The following is an 18,483-nucleotide window of genomic DNA, read 5'->3' as shown; positions in this document are numbered from 1 at the left end:
TATATATATATATATATATATATATACTTGTATCCATATCAACTTTTTTACTGTTTCAATATTAATTAATTAATCTTTATAAAATAATAAAAAGTTACGGTAAAAGCAATATATTATTATTATTATTATTATTATTATTATTAAATATTCAATATCAAAAGGAGAGTTGTTTCTTCAATATGAAATATTTAGAAAGAAACTATAATTGTATATATTTCGAATTAGAATATTAAATAAAATTTCATGACAACAAAAATATTTATTAAACTTACAAACGTTAATGAAACATTATGATAAAATATAAAAATATTTAAAAAAAGTTATGAAAGAAAAACAAATATTCCAATTAAAAATATTTTAGATGTCTGTTTACTTCAATTCTTTAAATTATAATGAAATGTCTTTAATAAAAATTATAACACATCACTTGATCAAAATTACACAAGGAACAAAGATTAAACTAATAATAAAATAGTTTTAAAATTTTAACTCATTTTTTGAACTTCAATATATGTTGGATGGTGATAAAAAAAATTTATTAGAATTACATTAAATTATTATATTATAGTAAATAAAATTTATTTATACAATTATAGTGATAAAATTACACGTATAATGATGAGTTAGAAAAAAATTATATAAAAAAATATAAAACTAGTATTCTATATGATAAAAATAAACAACAAATAAAAATATTAAAATAAATTTTTCAAATGTGTCTTAGAAATAATTTGAGAGTCCATTGAATGAAATCGGACAAAGGAAAATAAATGTATAATTAAGGATATGATTATATGAAAAATACCTTAAAGATCTAATAAAACTTTTCAAATGTCAACTTAGTTGATTGTTGAGAGATAACGAAAATTGATTTAGCGAAACAAAAAAGTTCTTCAAATGAAGAAAAAATTAATAATAATAGAATAAATAAGATAAATTTTTTATATTACCTAGTAAATGAAAAGTTTATGCTATTAAACACTTAAACTAAGAGGATTAAACATTATCATGACGAATATCTACCTCCTCATCCTCACCCTTTTACTTATTTGAAAAAGTCGGATATTCTCCATACCTATTCTGATACCCCTGTTAAAATGGGAACAAATTTGGACAATACTTACGGGAAGAGTTTATTTGTCATCCCTAATTAAAAGACATCAATTTTTAATAAACATATATGCTAGAAATGTATATTATTTTTTTTAGTTTGCTAATCATAAAAAAAAATATACACCGATTAATGATCATCGAATGTATTTTTATTTTGGTTGCCTTCAAAATTTTATTCCTTTTAGCATAGTTCTTCAAGTTCCGCAATTTGTTTTTGAGGATCAAGTTCATTCTCATATATTATTAACAATACACTTTTCTTTTTTATAAAATAAGGAAAAAATAAAAACAAATATCTTTTACCCTTAAACATGATTAATGCATGGGAACTTATAATCTAGCTGACTTTTGACCCTCTTTTTTGCTAAATTGTAGTGATGGAATCCAGATTATTGAAACATAGTTTGAATCTTAGCATCTGCTTCACGTTATCAACTGTCACAACTTGTAATATATAATATTAATATAATCTTGTTGTACACAGTTTCTGAATATTAGAAAATCGACCTTTCTACAATTTGTCAAATTGCTTAGCAAACTGATTATAAAAGGTTATGTGGTTTACCAAATAACTACATGCATGTTAAAAAAACGCATAAACATAAAGACTCTCATGAACATAATGTTATATATGTTGCAATGTCAACTTCTTATCTTATTTTTAAATTATAATAAGTAAAATTTAAACATTCATTGACTTTTTTTTTTGTTACTTCTTTTATAATTTTATCTTGTGGAAGACATGCAATTAATATTTTTTTAACATTAAGTATTTCCTCATTGAATCACTTCTAAACTCTTTTTTTAATCTTTTCTTTTTCAACTTTTAACATTCCCTGCACTATCTTTCTCCAACTCAATTTAATTATTCTAAAATGCAAATGTAATTTTTACTAAGTCGTTTCTTTGTGTTCACTCTATCAGATGAATCTTTGTTGGTGGATAGTGTTAATATAGAAGAAGGAGGCTTCGTTCCAACATTCTGGTTTCATTATGCATAATGCAGGCATCGTTTAGTATTTTGGTTCACAAACTTTGATTCGTAGGTTGTCCTTGTGTTGTACATGTGTCTACTTATCCTGAATTTTTGTTTTGTTATATATATATATATATATATATATATATATATATATACTTCTTTTGCAAAATGTGTGTAAAAGCTAACACTAATAAATAAAAGGCAACGGTAAATAGTTATTAGTGTCGTATTTACATTGCACGAGTGTGACTTTATAATTATAAATATTAATTTATTGAATCGACTTTTAAAGACGTACTCTAAGTAGTGTCTGCTTACCTGATATTAATGCATTATTAATCTTTAAATTAAAGCAGTTTAGCATCGGCTTAGTCAATGTTAAAACAGTTTTATTTTAAAATTTATTTAAGTCGACACTAAATAACATCTATTTTTAATATTAGTTTAATTTACACAAACAAGTTTGGTTGACGCTATTGAGAATAACTTAAAGAAAGATTTTCTTCGATAAATATAAATGAAAAAAGTAGAAAAAATTATAGTGAATGAAGGAGAATAATGTTAATGGAAGAGATGAGTATAAATGAAGAAGATGAGGAGAAAAATGTAGATGAAGGAGATTTGTGTGGAGAAAAAAAGATGATTGTGGATAAATGTGGGTGAAGGAGATGAGTGTAAATAAAAGAAATGAATGTGAAGAGATTTATGAATATGAATTGAGAAGATGAGTCTGATGAGATTTATATGGAAAGTGAGAGAGAAAAATTGTGAGTAAGGAGATTTGTTATCTTTAAATCTCATCACCCTCGTCTTGTTCATTCATATTCATAAATCTCTTCACATTTATCTATTTAACCTACATTCAACTCATTTATTCACACTTATCTTTTTGATTCGCACACAACTCTTTCATCCACACACATATCGTTCATATACTTTTTTTTTTCTCATCTCCTTCATCCACATACATTCTTTTTCTCATCCCATCCATTCATACTTATCTCCTTCATCTATTTTCGTCTCCTTCATCTACTATAATTTTTTTTTCATCTTTTTTTCATTTACAATTTAGTTTTTTTGAACATAGGGATGTTGTACGAGATTTTTTTTAAGTTATTTTCATTAGTGTGAGCCAAATTGACATAAATTAAACTATTATTATGAATATATTTTTAGTTTTAGCTAAGTGGATGCTAAATTAGCTAAATTATAAAATAAAGACACATTAGTATTGGTTTGGTTGACACTGAGTTGCTTTAGTTAAAAACTTAATTTAAGAATTAATTATGAATTAGCTTTTCCTTAGTTAACACTTCTTAAAGTTGGACTTCAAAAGTTGATGTTAACGAATTAGGGTCCATGATTTTAGAGTTGCACATGTGTATAACACATATTTGATGCTAATAACTATTTACTGTCTTTCTTCAAAAGCCTATGCTAATAGATTATAACATTCATGATTTTAGAGCCACACACACAGACACAAATCCGATGCTAATGACTATTTAGTGTTGACTTTTGCTTATTTGTACTAACTTTTGATTGATGCTAAATATTTATTTTCTTTTAATGTATTAAGATCAAACTTCACCAACCTTATAAAATTCAATAATAGCATAATTATATCAATCTCATTTATTAACATCGATAAAGATTATGAATTATTAATCCCTCGATGATTAGCTCCCAAAACCCCTTGTAAACAAGCAAAGGCACAAGAACTACAAAACTTGATGGTGACTCTTCCTAGCCAACCATACACGAGTTCTTCATGCTATTCCCAAGCCAAAATGCCTCCAAGATCAATCAAGATCTTCAATCTTCACCTTGTAGCTGTGTAATTTAGGGAAAGAGAGTTTTCAGTGATGAATTACATATTTTTGCGCTAAAAAACTCAGAATCATGCCTCTGCTCTTGAAAACACAACTTATATAGTCTGGTCTTAAGTGAAATCAATCAGTTGAATTTTCTGTACAATCTATTTATTTCACTTGACTTAAGTGAAATCAGTCGATTGAAAAAATAGTTCAACTGATTGAATACATTTATACCAGAAACTATATACAACAAGCTTTTTAACGTGTTAAAACCCAGTTTAACATATTATAAATGACACACTAAGACTAACAAGACATCTAACCTATGTCATATAGCCTACCAACATGATATAACATGTAACCATTACATTTAACACATCATTTACAAATTTAGCACTATAGAAACATGATCTTCAAGTGGATCTTCATCAATCTTCATCAAACACATGAGATTTTCATGCACTTTGCTTTATCAAATCTTTGCACCAAGCTTGCTTGTGCCAACATTACAATCCATCCTCATCATAATACATTCATTGTTTTATTCTTCTTAATCATCATTATCTTCATCTCTACATTGAGAATCCAGTTCAAACCATAAAAATTGGAACCTGCAAAATTCCCAATCCAACCAAAAATCCCAATTTGTAACATTTAAGACAACCAGAAATTTCAATCAAAGCCACCTGTGGGTCACCTTGTCGTTGTGAAGACTGCTTTCCTTATCTTCCTCTCTTTCGCATCACGTAACTTTGGTCGCCTCCTCTCGATCTCACATGGTGGTGTCGCGCGCCTCCTCTCGATCTCGCATGGTGGTGGTCGTGCGCCTCCTCTCGATCTCACGTGGTGGTGATCATGCGACTCCTCTCGATCTCTTGTGGTGGTGGTCGTGCGCCTCTTCTGGATCTCGCATGGTAGTGGTCGCTTTCCTCCTCTCAATCTCGCGTGGTGGTGGTCACGAACATCCTCTCGATCTCGCTAGGTGGTGGTCGCTCGTGACATGGTTGTGTGTGGGGGTGGTGGCTTGTGAGTTGAGGTTGTGTGGGCTATGACTTTGTGATTACGTAGTGTGTTATGTTTGAGGGAATAAGGGTTTTTGTGTGGCCTGTGTTTGGGTTGTTGCTACCTGAAGAACAAATGAACGAAAGATGAAAGGGAAACTCTAACGTATGTTAAAATGTATCCCGACCACTTTTTTTTTGGCAGGTCAGCGGGTCATCCCGTTGGGACCCATTTTGACACTCCTAGAGGAATATAACAACCTAACTCTTTAGCGTATGGTTGCAAAGTAGCTTGTGTGCTAGTTGGATTCCAAGAAAAGATAATGACGATAATTGAGGGATTGATTGTCCTGTAAAACATACAGAAGAATTTGAAGCCAAGTGACTCATGTATCATAGTGATCACAATGGTAGTAGGTTATTATAGGGTGCTGGAAATTTTGGCAAAAGAATAATAAGGCTAAAATTTAGCACATGAATCTCCGAAGCTCTATTATATAGGTACATGCTCTTTTGTAGGGTAGGAGTTATGAGAACTAATAAGGTTGGGCAACAATGAGGATGAGGTTCACCTTAATTTGATTTTGTTGTGGTTGAATATAATTCTTGTTTAAGGAATTAGTCCATTATTAGAAATTCTCATATTAAATGATATTTTTCTTGCAAATTTTTTAAAAAGGATATTTTTTTTTTGTCATTTTTTCTAAGAATCTTAATTGGTAGGTATTTTCTTTTTGGTAATTATTTTCTATAAAATTATAAAATTTACAAGTATTTCCTACAAAATTTATTACAAAAAATGTTTTTTATAAAATATTTTTCAAAAAAATTGGTAGTAATTTCTTGCAATTTTTTTTCATAACAAAAATTTGTAAGTATTTCTTAAAAAAAAATTCAAAACAAATTTAGCTGGAAATATGAGTTTTTTTAGTAGTGATCTGATTTTTTAAGCGCCACTTTCAATTTGTTTGAGTCAAGATTAACATGTTTCACTTGCTCTTAGACTAAAATTATCTTCTATTCTAGACTGTCTATGAAATCATATTTAACATGGCTATAAGTGAAAATGTGAACTAATAATGAATTAGATATGAGTGAAAAGTTTTGCATTAATTAAAAATAAAATAGTCCGGTGAAACTTATTAAATAGAGACTTATAAACATTGAACTTAAAATTTTATTTTGAAAGTGATATTTTCTTATTAATAGTAAATATGTTTATCTTCCTAAAGATTCCAACATCGAGATAATTGCAACTAATTAAAAATACAAGGAGAATCCGAAGGACTTGCCTTGCAACCTTAAGAACGGTGGGAAAACGGAGCTCTCTGATGTTCTTTCTGTTGAAGACTCCCTTTTTTTTCAATTATTTTCTCTTTTTGTACTTACCAATTTCCTTTGTTATCTTTTTTTTTTTCTTAAAAAAACTTTGGGATTAACTAGACTCTGACCACAAGAAAATCTTGTAAAATAATTTTTTTTTTTACGAAACTAACAGTAAATTTGAAGAACAGTGACAGTTACATTATTATTATATTATCATTTTATTTTTTCTGTATATCTTTATCCCATTAATTATCTACTAGTAAGAGAATTATTTTTCTACACTATTTGACACTACTTGTAGAGAATTACTTCACTTCTCTTTCACATCTCTTCTAATTTAAAAATTATTTTACTCAGCACATGTTTTTTTCTTGAAAGAATCTCAAGAGAGGTGGTTTGACCTCACTTACTATACAACTTTGACAATTCAAAGTCATGCACTTATCATAATCTATTCAAAAACACCAATCATCAAGCTCCTCCACTGCCATGCATATATATTACAGTTTTATGCAAAGCCACGTTCCCACCGTCTACCATGCATTAATTTTCGCCCCTTTTGCATGCTCAAACCGACACCCTCTTCCTTAATTATTGTTCCTCACACCCCCTTTTGCTTCCTAGTAACTTCATCTTCATCACCCTATAAAAATCCCCATTGTTCCAACACCAACACACCATCCAATTACCACATCGTATATCCTCAAAGAACCAAAACCTTAACCCTTCAACATGTTTTCCCCCCCAATGTCCCTTCTTTTCCTCTTCTTCCTCTTTCTTCCATTACTCTTAGCTCAAACTCCATCACCATCACCATCCCCAACACATGCTACTCATTCTCCTTCTCCATCACCATCAAAACATGCCCCTTCTCCATCACCATCTTCAACTCATGCTCCTTCTCCATCACCATCAAAACATGCTCCTTCTCCATCACCATCTCCAACTCATGCTCCTTCTCCTTCTCCGTCTCCATCACCATCTCCAACAACTGCTCCTCCTCCTCCACCACCTCTTCCACCAACTTCACCCTCTGCAGCATGCAAGGCCACATTATATCCAAAACTGTGCCGTTCCCTTCTCTCATCCATTCGAGCTTCACCCTCTGACCCTTACAACTTGGGAAAATTCTCCATCAAACAAAGCCTCAAGCAAGCCAAGAAACTGGCCAAAGTCTTCTCCAATTTCCTCAAAAAGCACCAATCTTCTTCTCTCAGCAGCGCAGAGATCGCAGCCCTAGAAGACTGCAGTGAGCTGAGCCAGCTGAGTGTTGGGTACCTGGAGTCGGTTTCAGAAGAGCTGAAATCTGCAGACTCCTCCAACACAGAGTTGGTAGAAAAGATCGAAACATATCTCAGTGCTGTGGCCACTAACCATTACACTTGCTATGATGGGTTGGTGCTGATCAAGAGCAACATTGTCAACACTCTCGCTGTGCCTCTCAACAATGTCACACAACTCTATAGTGTGTCTCTTGGGTTGGTCACGCAGGCTCTGAAGAAGAATCAGAAGAAGCATAAGACTCGCAAACATGGTCTTCCCACCCAGAATAACAAGGTCAGACAGCCACTGAAGAAGCTCATTAAGGTAACTAGTTTCTACCTGGATTCTTAATTCACTTTTTTTTTTGTTGGTTTCTATGCTTCTATCGAATTTTCAATTATTAAGAAGGGTGTTTTGTTTTTGTCAAACTTACCTTTTTAATAACGTATTTCAAAAGTTTAATTAAAAATTAGTTTTTCAACTTTTAGACATGCAAAATAAATATTTTTATTTTTATATTTAAATTAATATTTATCAACATTTTCTATATATAACTTTAAGGCGAATATTTCTTATGTAAATATAACATATATTGAAATCCATTTTGAATTTGGATCATTTGCACACAATTCCACCCTATAATTTCTTACATATATTTGCTCAAGCACATAGATTTTAATAAACTAAAACATTGCTTAAATAAAACAGCATTCTTTGTGGCCTCATGGCTGTGTCGAAAGCTGGTCACACAATAAAATTAGAAACTTGTGAGTACCGTCCTCCAAAATACGGGTTTGATTATGCTATTTCAACATCATATATTTTCACAAAACATTTTTAGAACAATACAAAATAAGATGACGCTATGATGGAAAAAAATATTAGAAAAATAATTCTTTCACAGTTCACATATAAAAAATAAATAAAAATAAAGTCAACCAGATCCAAGGATTGGTTAGTTCTGGTCAACCTAGGTTGGTTTTGCCACGTGGGTTCTTTGCATGTTTTACGAATAAAAAACAAACCATGCACGTGTAACTCATAATTACCCCCAAACTTGCGTCTTTTCATGCACCACATGCCATTATATATACCTTTGTAGTATTAATTGTAGTGTTGAAGTCTTTGGTTGTTTCTTATTGGTGGAAAGTGTTTGATATAATTGTATTTTCTGTTTCCTTAGCTTTGATATTGTATGATTTTAAATATGTCAATAGATAAGTCTTCTTGTATTCTATATTTGTAAATGCTAAATTGTTAACTGAAAAACAAAAGTTGAAACATTACTTGGCGCAGCTTCTTCACACAAAGCACAGTTGCGAAGCACCATCCAATTGCAGCACTAGAAGTGAAAGGATTCTTAAAGAAAGTGAGAGCAAGGGAATTCTGCTTAAGGAGTTTGTGATTGTGAACCTTAATGGCACAGACAACTTCACCTCCATTGGAGAGGCTATTGCTGCTGCACCAGATAACTTAAGGCCAGAAGATGGCTATTTCCTTATCTATGCAAAAGAAGGATCCTATGAGGAATATGTCACTGTTCCCTCTAAAAAGAAGAATATCTTGCTTATTGGTGATGGTATCAACAAGACTTGTATCACAGGAAACCACAGTGTTGTAGATGGTTGGACCACTTTCAATTCTTCAACCTTTGGTAAGTAAATTATAATAATATTTTGGATTGTTAAAATCTCATCAGAGAATTCAAATTCGACTGTTCTTCGATGAAGTTGATGAGATTCAACTTTTTGTATGTTCAATGCAGCTGTTTCTGGAGAAAGATTCGTTGCTGTGGATGTTACATTCAGAAACACTGCTGGCCCTGAGAAGCACCAAGCAGTGGCTGTGAGGAACAATGCAGACCTGTCCACATTCTACCATTGCAGCTTTGAAGGATATCAAGACACTCTCTATGTCCACTCTCTGAGACAATTCTACAGAGAATGTGACATTTATGGCACTGTGGATTTCATTTTTGGAAATGCTGCTGTGGTGTTCCAGAGCTGCAACATCTATGCCAGAAAACCATTGCCAAAGCAGAAGAATGCTGTCACAGCACAAGGGAGAACAGACCCCAATCAAAACACTGGAATTTCAATCCAGAATTGCAAGATTGAGGCTGCACCTGACTTGGCTGCAGACTTGAACTCAACTGAAAACTACTTGGGCAGGCCATGGAAACTGTACTCAAGAACAGTATACATGCAGTCATTTATTGGAGAACTGATTCAATCCGTTGGATGGTTAGAATGGAATGGAACAAATGGATTAGACACCCTCTTTTATGGTGAATTCAATAACTCTGGACCTGGTTCTGATACAAGCAAAAGGGTACAGTGGAATGGTTACAATATACTGAGCCCTACACAAGCTTGGAACTTTACTGTGTATAACTTTACCTTGGGAAATACATGGCTTCCGGATACTGATATACCCTACTCTGAAGGGCTCTAGATTAGGTTACTGATCAATTCAATTGTATGGAGTAACAATAAATTTGATTCACTATTGGTTAATTAGAATGTGATGTATTTGTATCATCATTTTTATGTCTTGAAAGAGCTTACAAAAAGGATGAGTGTCATCTGTTGAATGTTTGGATCAAATTCAAATTTTTTATCTTGAGATGAAGTTACAACTGTTTATTATTCAGAGGATAATACAAAGAAAAATAAAGAGATTGGAGTAAACATAGTATCGAATGAGTACTCATAAGAGGCGTAATGCCTCTAGTAGGTTCCAAGATCTTCGGAAGAAGCCTCAAATTGAGTTAATCTGTATATAGAATCAAATCAATAGTACAAAGAAAAAAAATGGGAAATTTGAAAATGTTACAGACAGAATTTGCATCATATATTGTATTATATATGTGTATCAAAGTGATCACAGAGAAGATTTGAAGGTGGCACCCGAAGCTGGAATCCATTTGTCCCCTGAAATAAAAGTCTTGACAGTAAACTTTGTAGCTTGTTTAAGTGTAATGGTTTTCAAACCCTTCCACTTCACCCTATTTTTTGTTGAAGCTCCAGGTCCAACATTCTGAAATTCTGCATAAAATATGGTATCTGGTGCTGAGTTTCCTACCCATGGTAACCATCCATTTGGGTTGATGAAACTCCCCAATGTGGATTGCATAAACACTGTGGTTGAGTAGTTCTTCCAGGGTCTTCCAAGGTAAGTCTGCACAGAACTTAGGTCCCCAAAGGGTGAAATGCTGCAATTTTGAATTGAAATTCCTGTGTTCATGTTGGGATCAGTTTTGCCCTGTGCTGTTATGGTGTTCTGCTGACCCTGCATAGGCACTCTTGGAAAAATGTTGCAGTTTTGCAGCACAACTGCTGAATTACCAAAAATGAAATCAACTGTGCCATAAATGTTGCATTCTCTGTAGAATTGGCGGTTGGAATGAGCATAGAGACTGTCCTGAAATGCATCAATTTGACACCTGTAGTAAACTGCTTGATCTGCAGTGTTCATCAGTGCCACTGCCTGGTGCTTCTCTGGACCAGCTGTGTTGCGAAATCCCATGTCCCTAGCAATGAAATTCTTCCCAAACACAGCTAAATTGCACCAAAGAAAAGAAATCAAGTATGTTACTTCATTCAGTTTTAAACAGTGCCTTTTTAGTCCCTTCTCAGAGACTAAGAGTACATGATGCATTTATAATCTTAAAAAATAAAAAAAAAAACCTCATTAATAAATGAGATCATTTATCTTAAGAAATTTACATTAAACCTAACTTTACCTTATAAAATCAACTTATAAAAATGAACTTTGTACTCATTTATATACGGAAAATCTAATCTTATTTCTAGTCCATATGAGATTTTTATCATACCTTCACAATGAGGCATATACATCTTGAATGTATGATTAGACATTAATTGTGGTCTAATAGCGACTGATTCGATAGACCCAACAAATAATAAATTTCAATAGGATAGACTTGAGATAGGTCTAATACTATCTTAAGAAGTGAACATTAAACCTAACTCAACTGTACAAAATTAGTTTCTAACTTAAAGTTTGTATCTATTTATATACTGTAAATTTATCTTATCTCTAATCTACGTGAGATCTTCAACAATTTGTATACATCACATGACATAATTTGACTCAATTAAGAGAAGAGGGTTGAGTTAGGCTCTCCACCAAACATAAAACTTGTTTATATATAAAGCATGGTATTTTCAAAAATAAAAATGAATAGAATTTAAATTGATACTAGTTTAGAAAAACTTCCTTTTAGTATCTAAAATCGTGTTTAAGGTACTGTACTTAATAGAAAGTGTTACATACCAAATGTTGCTGATGAAAATGTTGGGGTGCCATCCACAAAGTTAAGGCTTCCGGATACAATGGTGGCGTTCATACCATCACCAATGATCATGACATTCCATTTGGTCTTCTCCACCCTCACATTTTCATTATAAATCCCCTTCTTCACATAGATCACAGTCCTCTTGTCACTCTTTTCAGGGACATGTTTAAGTGCAGAAGTGATTGTTTTAAAATTTCCGCTGCCATCTTTTGCAACAACAATATTAGCTTTCTTCTTCAAATCATCAGCTTGAAGCATCTTTCGATCTTTAGAATGAAGCCACTTTGGTTCTTCATCTTGGTGTGGCAAAGCACTCAACAAGCGCCTCAAATTCACAGTGCTTGCAGCCTTGTCAAGCCATGTAACGATGGCAAGACTGTTACTGATGAACTCTGTTGAATTTTTCAGATTATTGAATACACTGCTCTTCAATGCTTTTTCTGCCTCTACAAATCCATCAATGCAAGTTTGCTGGTAGGTACCTGTTTCAGTAGTAGCACACGGATGAACAGTGATCTTCAAATATTCAGTAGAAGTTTTGGTGAATCAATTTATGAGGGAGTAATACATTTATATCTTATTATCCTTTGCTAAAATTTCAATAACAATAGAAGAAAGAAGATGAGAAGCATCAGCATTGATTTGATGGAGTTCTTATATAATGATAAAAACTTGAACTCATCAAAGTTAGGAGCATCTTTTAAGAGGTAGACTTTAAGCCTTTGTTGTTGAATACACCTCTCTTCAATGCTTCTTTTGCTCTTTAATTTTTTAGATTGTCAAGCATCTTGTAAGAGTCGGCTATTAAGCCAAAGTCAATTCTATAAAATTGGCTCGTAAAATAAAGTTTATATCCACTTATATATTATAAATTTATCTTATCTAGTTGATGTAGAATCTCTAATACACCTTCTTTAGATCGAGAGATATGCATATTTAACAGAATATTAATGAATGATCTGAAAATATCTAATCAAGTGTGTCATACCACATCCAACAAATGATAAATTTCGCTAAGACAAACTTTCGATAACTCTGGTACTATTATAAAAAGTGGACTTTAAACTTAACTGAATCCTACAATTGTAAAATGAAATTTACATTCACTTATCTCCTATAAATTTATATAACATGCATTCTTCTACAATTTTACATAAAAATGAGATTAGTAACTTTAGATCATTCAATGATATACAATATGACTATGCAGAAAACCTATATAACTTTTAAAAGACTCGAGGCAAATGAGAATAGTATACTGATTTTAAATCTCGAGGCGAAAAAAAACAACAACAATATTTTCTCAAATAAATTAAACAGGCAAAAAGGGTTAAATATAAGAGTAAAAATATAAGTTGATGACTCATGAAACATGCAAATTTAAACAAGCATCGACGCTTACACACCTGCAGCACTCAACCAAGTTCTGAGATCCTCCAACACATCAACCAAAGAAAACTTCCCCCCAGAAACCAGAGAGCTCTTCAGATGATCAACTGCAAGACCCAGAAGATCCTTGCAGTTGTTAAAATCTTCCATGATCCTGCCATCAACATTCAAGCCACTGAACCCTCCCTTCTCAGAGAAATACTGAGCAGCCTTAGAAACCTCACCTAAGGCCACCTTAATAGACAACAAGAACAAGTCCTCAGGTCGAACATCACCCGACTGTGCAACAGAACCAAGGCTGCTGTAGCAGGCATCCTTGTAGAGTGTCACATCACAAACAGCCTTCACTGAGCTGGAAACAGAAGCAACATTGCTTTCACCATCATTTGAGTTGTTGTTGTTGTTGTTATGAGCAACTGTTCCAAACACTGCAGCAAACACAACTCCAATCAGGACTATTGTGGACAACGCTATGATGGTGATTCTCTTTCGGGTTTTTCGCCGAACTTCGAGCATGGCTTGCTCTGATTCATCAACTTTGCCATAAGATTTGAAGGAAGACATGGTTAATGCTATAACTCCTTTTTGCTGATTTGTGTTACGATGATAATAGTAACAGGTTTGTGAAAGTGTGTGTGTATATATATATATATACACATGAGTTGAAGTTTGCTGCAACTTGTAATATATATGTATTTTTTTGAACAGTATATGACTTGTGTAATATATAAATATAACGTGTAGCTTATATATATATATATATATATATATATATATATATATTATATAATATTATATGTATATATGTATATAAATATATGTATGTAGGAGTTGAGGTTGGGTTGAGCTTAACGCGGTTTACGTGCAAGGCACTATCCTTTTAGTTGCATATCGAAGTTGAATGGAGTGGCTGGCATGTTACACAAATATATGTTCATTTTATGATAGAAAAAGGTGTTTTTGTTTTTGTTTTTATATTTAACTTTAGGTCAAACTTTATATTGATCTTTATATTTTTAAGTTGTTGACTTTAATTCTCTATTTAGCTTCTCTAATTATTTTGTGATGATTAAAATCGGCAGCTATACCTTTAGTTTTGGTGCGATGAATTTTTTTTTTCTTTTACTTTTTAAAAAGTTGAAGGACTTATTCATTAACTTGACAGTATAATATATAATTAAAATTAAGTAAATAAAGAAGAGGGAAATAACTTTCATTTTTTATTCGGGTTTAAGTCTTATTTTCTTTTCGTCAGGTTCGAAAATGAAACAGGCCTGAATATATTATATATATTCACAAGATAATATATATATATATATATATATATATATATATATATATATATATATATATATATATATATATATACTAAATTAAATCCTAAAATTGTAATAATGAGTTTATGTTCTTGGTTTTATAGGAAAACTTTACTCTTCATTTTCAGAAACTGAGAATTAAATTACTACTACATGCAAAATTTAATCTCATTTTTTAAATTGGTTTTGTATGTTGAGTCATCGACAAAAGTTTAACATAGGATAAGCTCTTTCATTTATCAAAAAGGTTGACAACGTGGGGCGGTCCGACCTATTTAGACACGATCCACATAAGTCTCGCACATCGTGGACTGACCTGTTCTGTTCCGCACAATTTATGCAGGCTGCAATTATTTGCCCGCTCCGCACATCATTTGGTTCGCGGGCCTGCGGACTGTCCTTTTTTTTAATTTGTTTTTAATTCTTATGATAAAACTTTAAAAATTGAAAAACTTTAGAAAGTTCACAAAATTAAGTAAAGACTTTGGAGAGTTAATGATAAATTGATAATTCAACATTTTTATCATATTCATACTATGATATACACAATATATTCTTTAAATTTTAGAATATTAAAAAATACATAATACTTGTCTTTTCCAGTTATACAAGAATTTAGAACGTTAATGCAAAAGTTTATAAAAAATATAACTAATATACACAAGTGCAAATTTTTTTTTATGCGGCCTTGCGGGCCGAGCTGCTGCGGGCCTGCAGATTCACTACCCTGGCCCGCCCTGCGTTTTTTTCACGGGCTTGCAGGCCGGCCCGATGTATCAGGCCCATATTGTCATCCCTAATTAGAAATAACTTTTCAGTAATGCCTTGGGTAGGATCTTTCATGCCAAAAAATAATTTATTTTTGTAAAAAAAAATTAAATTTCTATAATAAAATATTTTGCTTTGATAAAAATTAAATTTTTTCAATTAATTTGATTATTTGGTATTAAAAAATTTCAAATTTTATCTGAAAAATAAAAATTTGTAAGTGAATTCACACCAATTTATATATTATGTAAAAGACAAGGATTTCTAACTACTAGCAAAACTTCTTGAATAAACTTTTATGTCATTTTTAGAGAAGATTTTATTCTTAAGTCAAGGTTGCAAAACTAGGTTGACAGGTAAAGTTTACATCTAGTTAAACTAATGAGATTTGTGCAGGTCAAGAAGATTATTCCAATGATTTATTTTGTATGTACTTCACACTCGTAACAGAGTTACATGTATGTTTTTCTTTTGTTGAATTCATAAGGGGTGCTCAAAGTCTTGATACATATTCACATTATTGGATTACTTAGAACAAATCAATTGATTTGAACGTCAGAATATTTGCAGATACCTTACTCGCGTTGGATCATTCAAGAATTATGTGTACATCTAGAATAAGGGACCATAGACATACCATATCTTGCAGGATACCTAGATTCCATACAAGAAAAAATCTCTAACAACTAATATTAGTTAAGGTTTTTTTGTCAACTTCAACAATATTTTTTAAATTATGTCAAATAAGATTTCTTCATTTAACATCAATATATATTACTAATGTAGATCAGAATGTGGTCAAACTATTTTCTCCATCAATGTTAATCAAAATTTTCCCGACCAACATTATTAGGATTATTTTTCGATTGATGTCAGCTAATACTTTTTTAACAATGTTAATAAGACAATTTTTTAGTTGATGTAAATCAAAGTATTTTAGTAGATGTTGTGTTCTAAGCTTAAATATAACATGGTACTAAAACGTGGTTTTTTTACAAAAATAGGTCATTTTTACAAAATAAAACAATTGACTAATAAATTACATTGTAGGAAACAAGTCCTTAAATCCAACACTACTTTTATAACGAAGTCGTATGACATGAGGACAACTCCTTCACAAAATTAAAAAAGATAAAGTCGTCATCGTGGATAACGACTCCTACACAAAAATTTCAAATATGGTTACGACATTCAATTTGAAAAAACTGTTAGGTATAATAACGACTTTCAATTTTTTCAGATAATAATATTTTTCTATTTTATTTTAGAGAAATGGTGTTGTGAAAAAAAATCCTAATATGTACAACTCATTTGGTAATTACCTACTAACATGTCTAAGTTGCCTGGTTCGACAGACAATTAGAGGCTCACTAGAATCCACATATATTGAGAGGGAGTGTTGAAAAGTCTAACGTCACCTCTCTCAAGATTTGAAGTGCAACTTATATATCTTTTATCCAACTAATATTAAAATAATTTTAAATTTCTTTAAATTTTTTTAAAGAATAATAACTTAACGTTGGATAGGCCAACAGACACTGACAAAAATATTTATTTATTAAAAGTAATTAAAAACAATTTTACATTTTTCTATTTAAAAAAATAATAATCTTTTGTATTATATTAACTCTGATAACATAATTTAACCCAAACTAATATTTTAAAGTTAAATTTTTATTTTTCAATAATGTTGCATCACGGTAATTGACTAAAGCATGAGCACACTACACATGAACATTCAACAGAAACACATGAAAGGTAACAACAATGGTAGTCAGCGACATATCAAACCTCTTTATTTCAGAAACAAAGTGACAATATATTTATGTCACTCAATGCAGTGCACACTTATTTTTTGTGCAGGCACTTATTTACTTAGAGGAATCTTACAACAATGCATTATTCTAAATCATAAATGACAGACCTGATCCACCAAATTTTTCTTCCATAATTTTAGACAGTTTTTCTGTCATGGAAGGAGAAAAATAGTTTACCCAATCTCTGGTTTCTCCTTTCCGAAAAAAGTACTTTTTCTCCAGAAATTGGTAAATTATTCCAGATTTATTCACTTTCGAGTTCTTCATCTTCTCAAAGCTGCATAGCTTGATTATGCTTTCGATCACTTGGTTGTTTTCTTCCTCTTGAGTGAAAGGAAAACCCAAAAAATCTGCAATTTTTTTCACTTGAAAATTGGCATCATCTTTAAGATCTTCATACTTCAAGAACAAAACCTTATTTGGTTTGGCTAAGCTCTCCTTCCAATAACCTACCATATGACTCCACCATGGACCAAACTCAATTATCCCATTGCAATACTTTTCAAAAGCTTCCTCAATTTTCAATGTGGATAAAGGCTCTAGCTTAATTTTATCGAAGAAAGTCCATGCTGAAACAAAAATGTCAAAAGGGTTCCTACAAATATAAATTATCTTACACTTAGATTCAATGATGGAGTTTGGCAAAGAAGGGAATGGAGTGTGAGTTCCAAAAACTCTTGGTTCAGTTGTTGGGCAATGGATATCACCACGATACATAAATTCAACAGCAGGAACAAGTTGATGAGGATTTGAAGTAAGCAATGGATGGTTATGAATGGAAGAGAAGCATTGGCGATTAACAATGGCAAAAGTAATGGCTTTCAACCATGTAGTGCCTGATTTTGGAAAACTAGCAACAAAAATATCACTGTCTTTTGCTTGAAACTGCTTTTGAAAAATGTTTACCTCTTTTATAAGAATTGAAGGGCACCAAAATTGTTGGAATAGATAGAGATCAGGGATTGCCCAACCCATCTCTCTGGGGAGGGATGAGAGAATTAGTTCATCTTCTGCATTTTCTTGTTGCCCTTCCATGTTGAAAAGATTCAACATGGAAGAGAAAACCCTAGAAAATTTGAAAATTTTTAGTGAGGATATTGGTTTGGTAGAATGTGATGAGTGGAACTGTCGAATGAGAATTTGTTCGCTGAGCGATATCTTTTATAGCAATATGAGTTGGAGACATTATACATCAGTTGAAATCAATTCCGGCATATACACGCAGATAGCACAAAACTTTCCTATTATAGTAGCACTATCTGTAGCATGAAGGTTGAAGAAATTATGATGGTTTTGACAAATGTTATCAGTGGCAGACATGTTCTGCACACAAAGTTGTTCTTTTATGATAAATTATTAAGAATAATGATATT

General features: G+C 31.9%; 2 protein-coding genes, 1 long non-coding RNA gene and 1 pseudogene across 3 annotated transcripts; 1 reads left to right on the top strand and 3 right to left on the bottom strand.

Annotated features, from left to right (window-relative positions):
• Window positions 1-4,006: 4,006 nt before the first annotated feature.
• Window positions 4,007-5,242, bottom strand: LOC146880888 (uncharacterized). The gene is made up of 2 exons (XR_014986207.1): window positions 4,607-5,242; window positions 4,007-4,520 (listed from the first exon to the last, which is right to left on the bottom strand). It is a non-coding gene; the product is annotated as an uncharacterized LOC146880888 (long non-coding RNA).
• Window positions 5,243-6,892: 1,650 nt separating this feature from the next.
• Window positions 6,893-10,092, top strand: LOC114168766 (putative pectinesterase/pectinesterase inhibitor 25). The gene is made up of 3 exons (XM_028053694.2): window positions 6,893-7,823; window positions 8,796-9,153; window positions 9,265-10,092. Exons 1-3 carry the CDS (start codon window positions 6,969-6,971, stop codon window positions 9,951-9,953), a joined length of 1,902 nt encoding a protein of 633 aa, XP_027909495.2. The 5' UTR covers window positions 6,893-6,968; the 3' UTR covers window positions 9,954-10,092.
• Window positions 10,093-10,162: 70 nt separating this feature from the next.
• On the bottom strand, window positions 10,163-13,824 carry LOC114168767 (putative pectinesterase/pectinesterase inhibitor 24). Its single transcript, XM_028053695.2, has 3 exons — window positions 13,227-13,824; window positions 11,799-12,302; window positions 10,163-11,059 (listed from the first exon to the last, which is right to left on the bottom strand). Exons 1-3 carry the CDS (start codon window positions 13,771-13,773, stop codon window positions 10,383-10,385), a joined length of 1,728 nt encoding a protein of 575 aa, XP_027909496.2. The 5' UTR covers window positions 13,774-13,824; the 3' UTR covers window positions 10,163-10,382.
• A 3,240-nt stretch (window positions 13,825-17,064) lies between these two features.
• On the bottom strand, window positions 17,065-18,322 carry LOC114170603 (cytosolic sulfotransferase 15 pseudogene; annotated as a pseudogene).
• Window positions 18,323-18,483: the final 161 nt, after the last annotated feature.

The sequence above is a fragment of the Vigna unguiculata genome, chromosome 11, assembly GCF_037176805.1.
Source record: "Vigna unguiculata cultivar grain cowpea cultivar isolate G323 ecotype 2 chromosome 11, ASM3717680v1, whole genome shotgun sequence".
In the NCBI taxonomy this organism is placed as follows: Eukaryota; Viridiplantae; Streptophyta; class Magnoliopsida; order Fabales; family Fabaceae; genus Vigna; species Vigna unguiculata.
The sequence above is the reverse complement of the archived record's forward strand: the minus strand, read 5'-3'. Positions and strand labels throughout refer to the sequence as shown.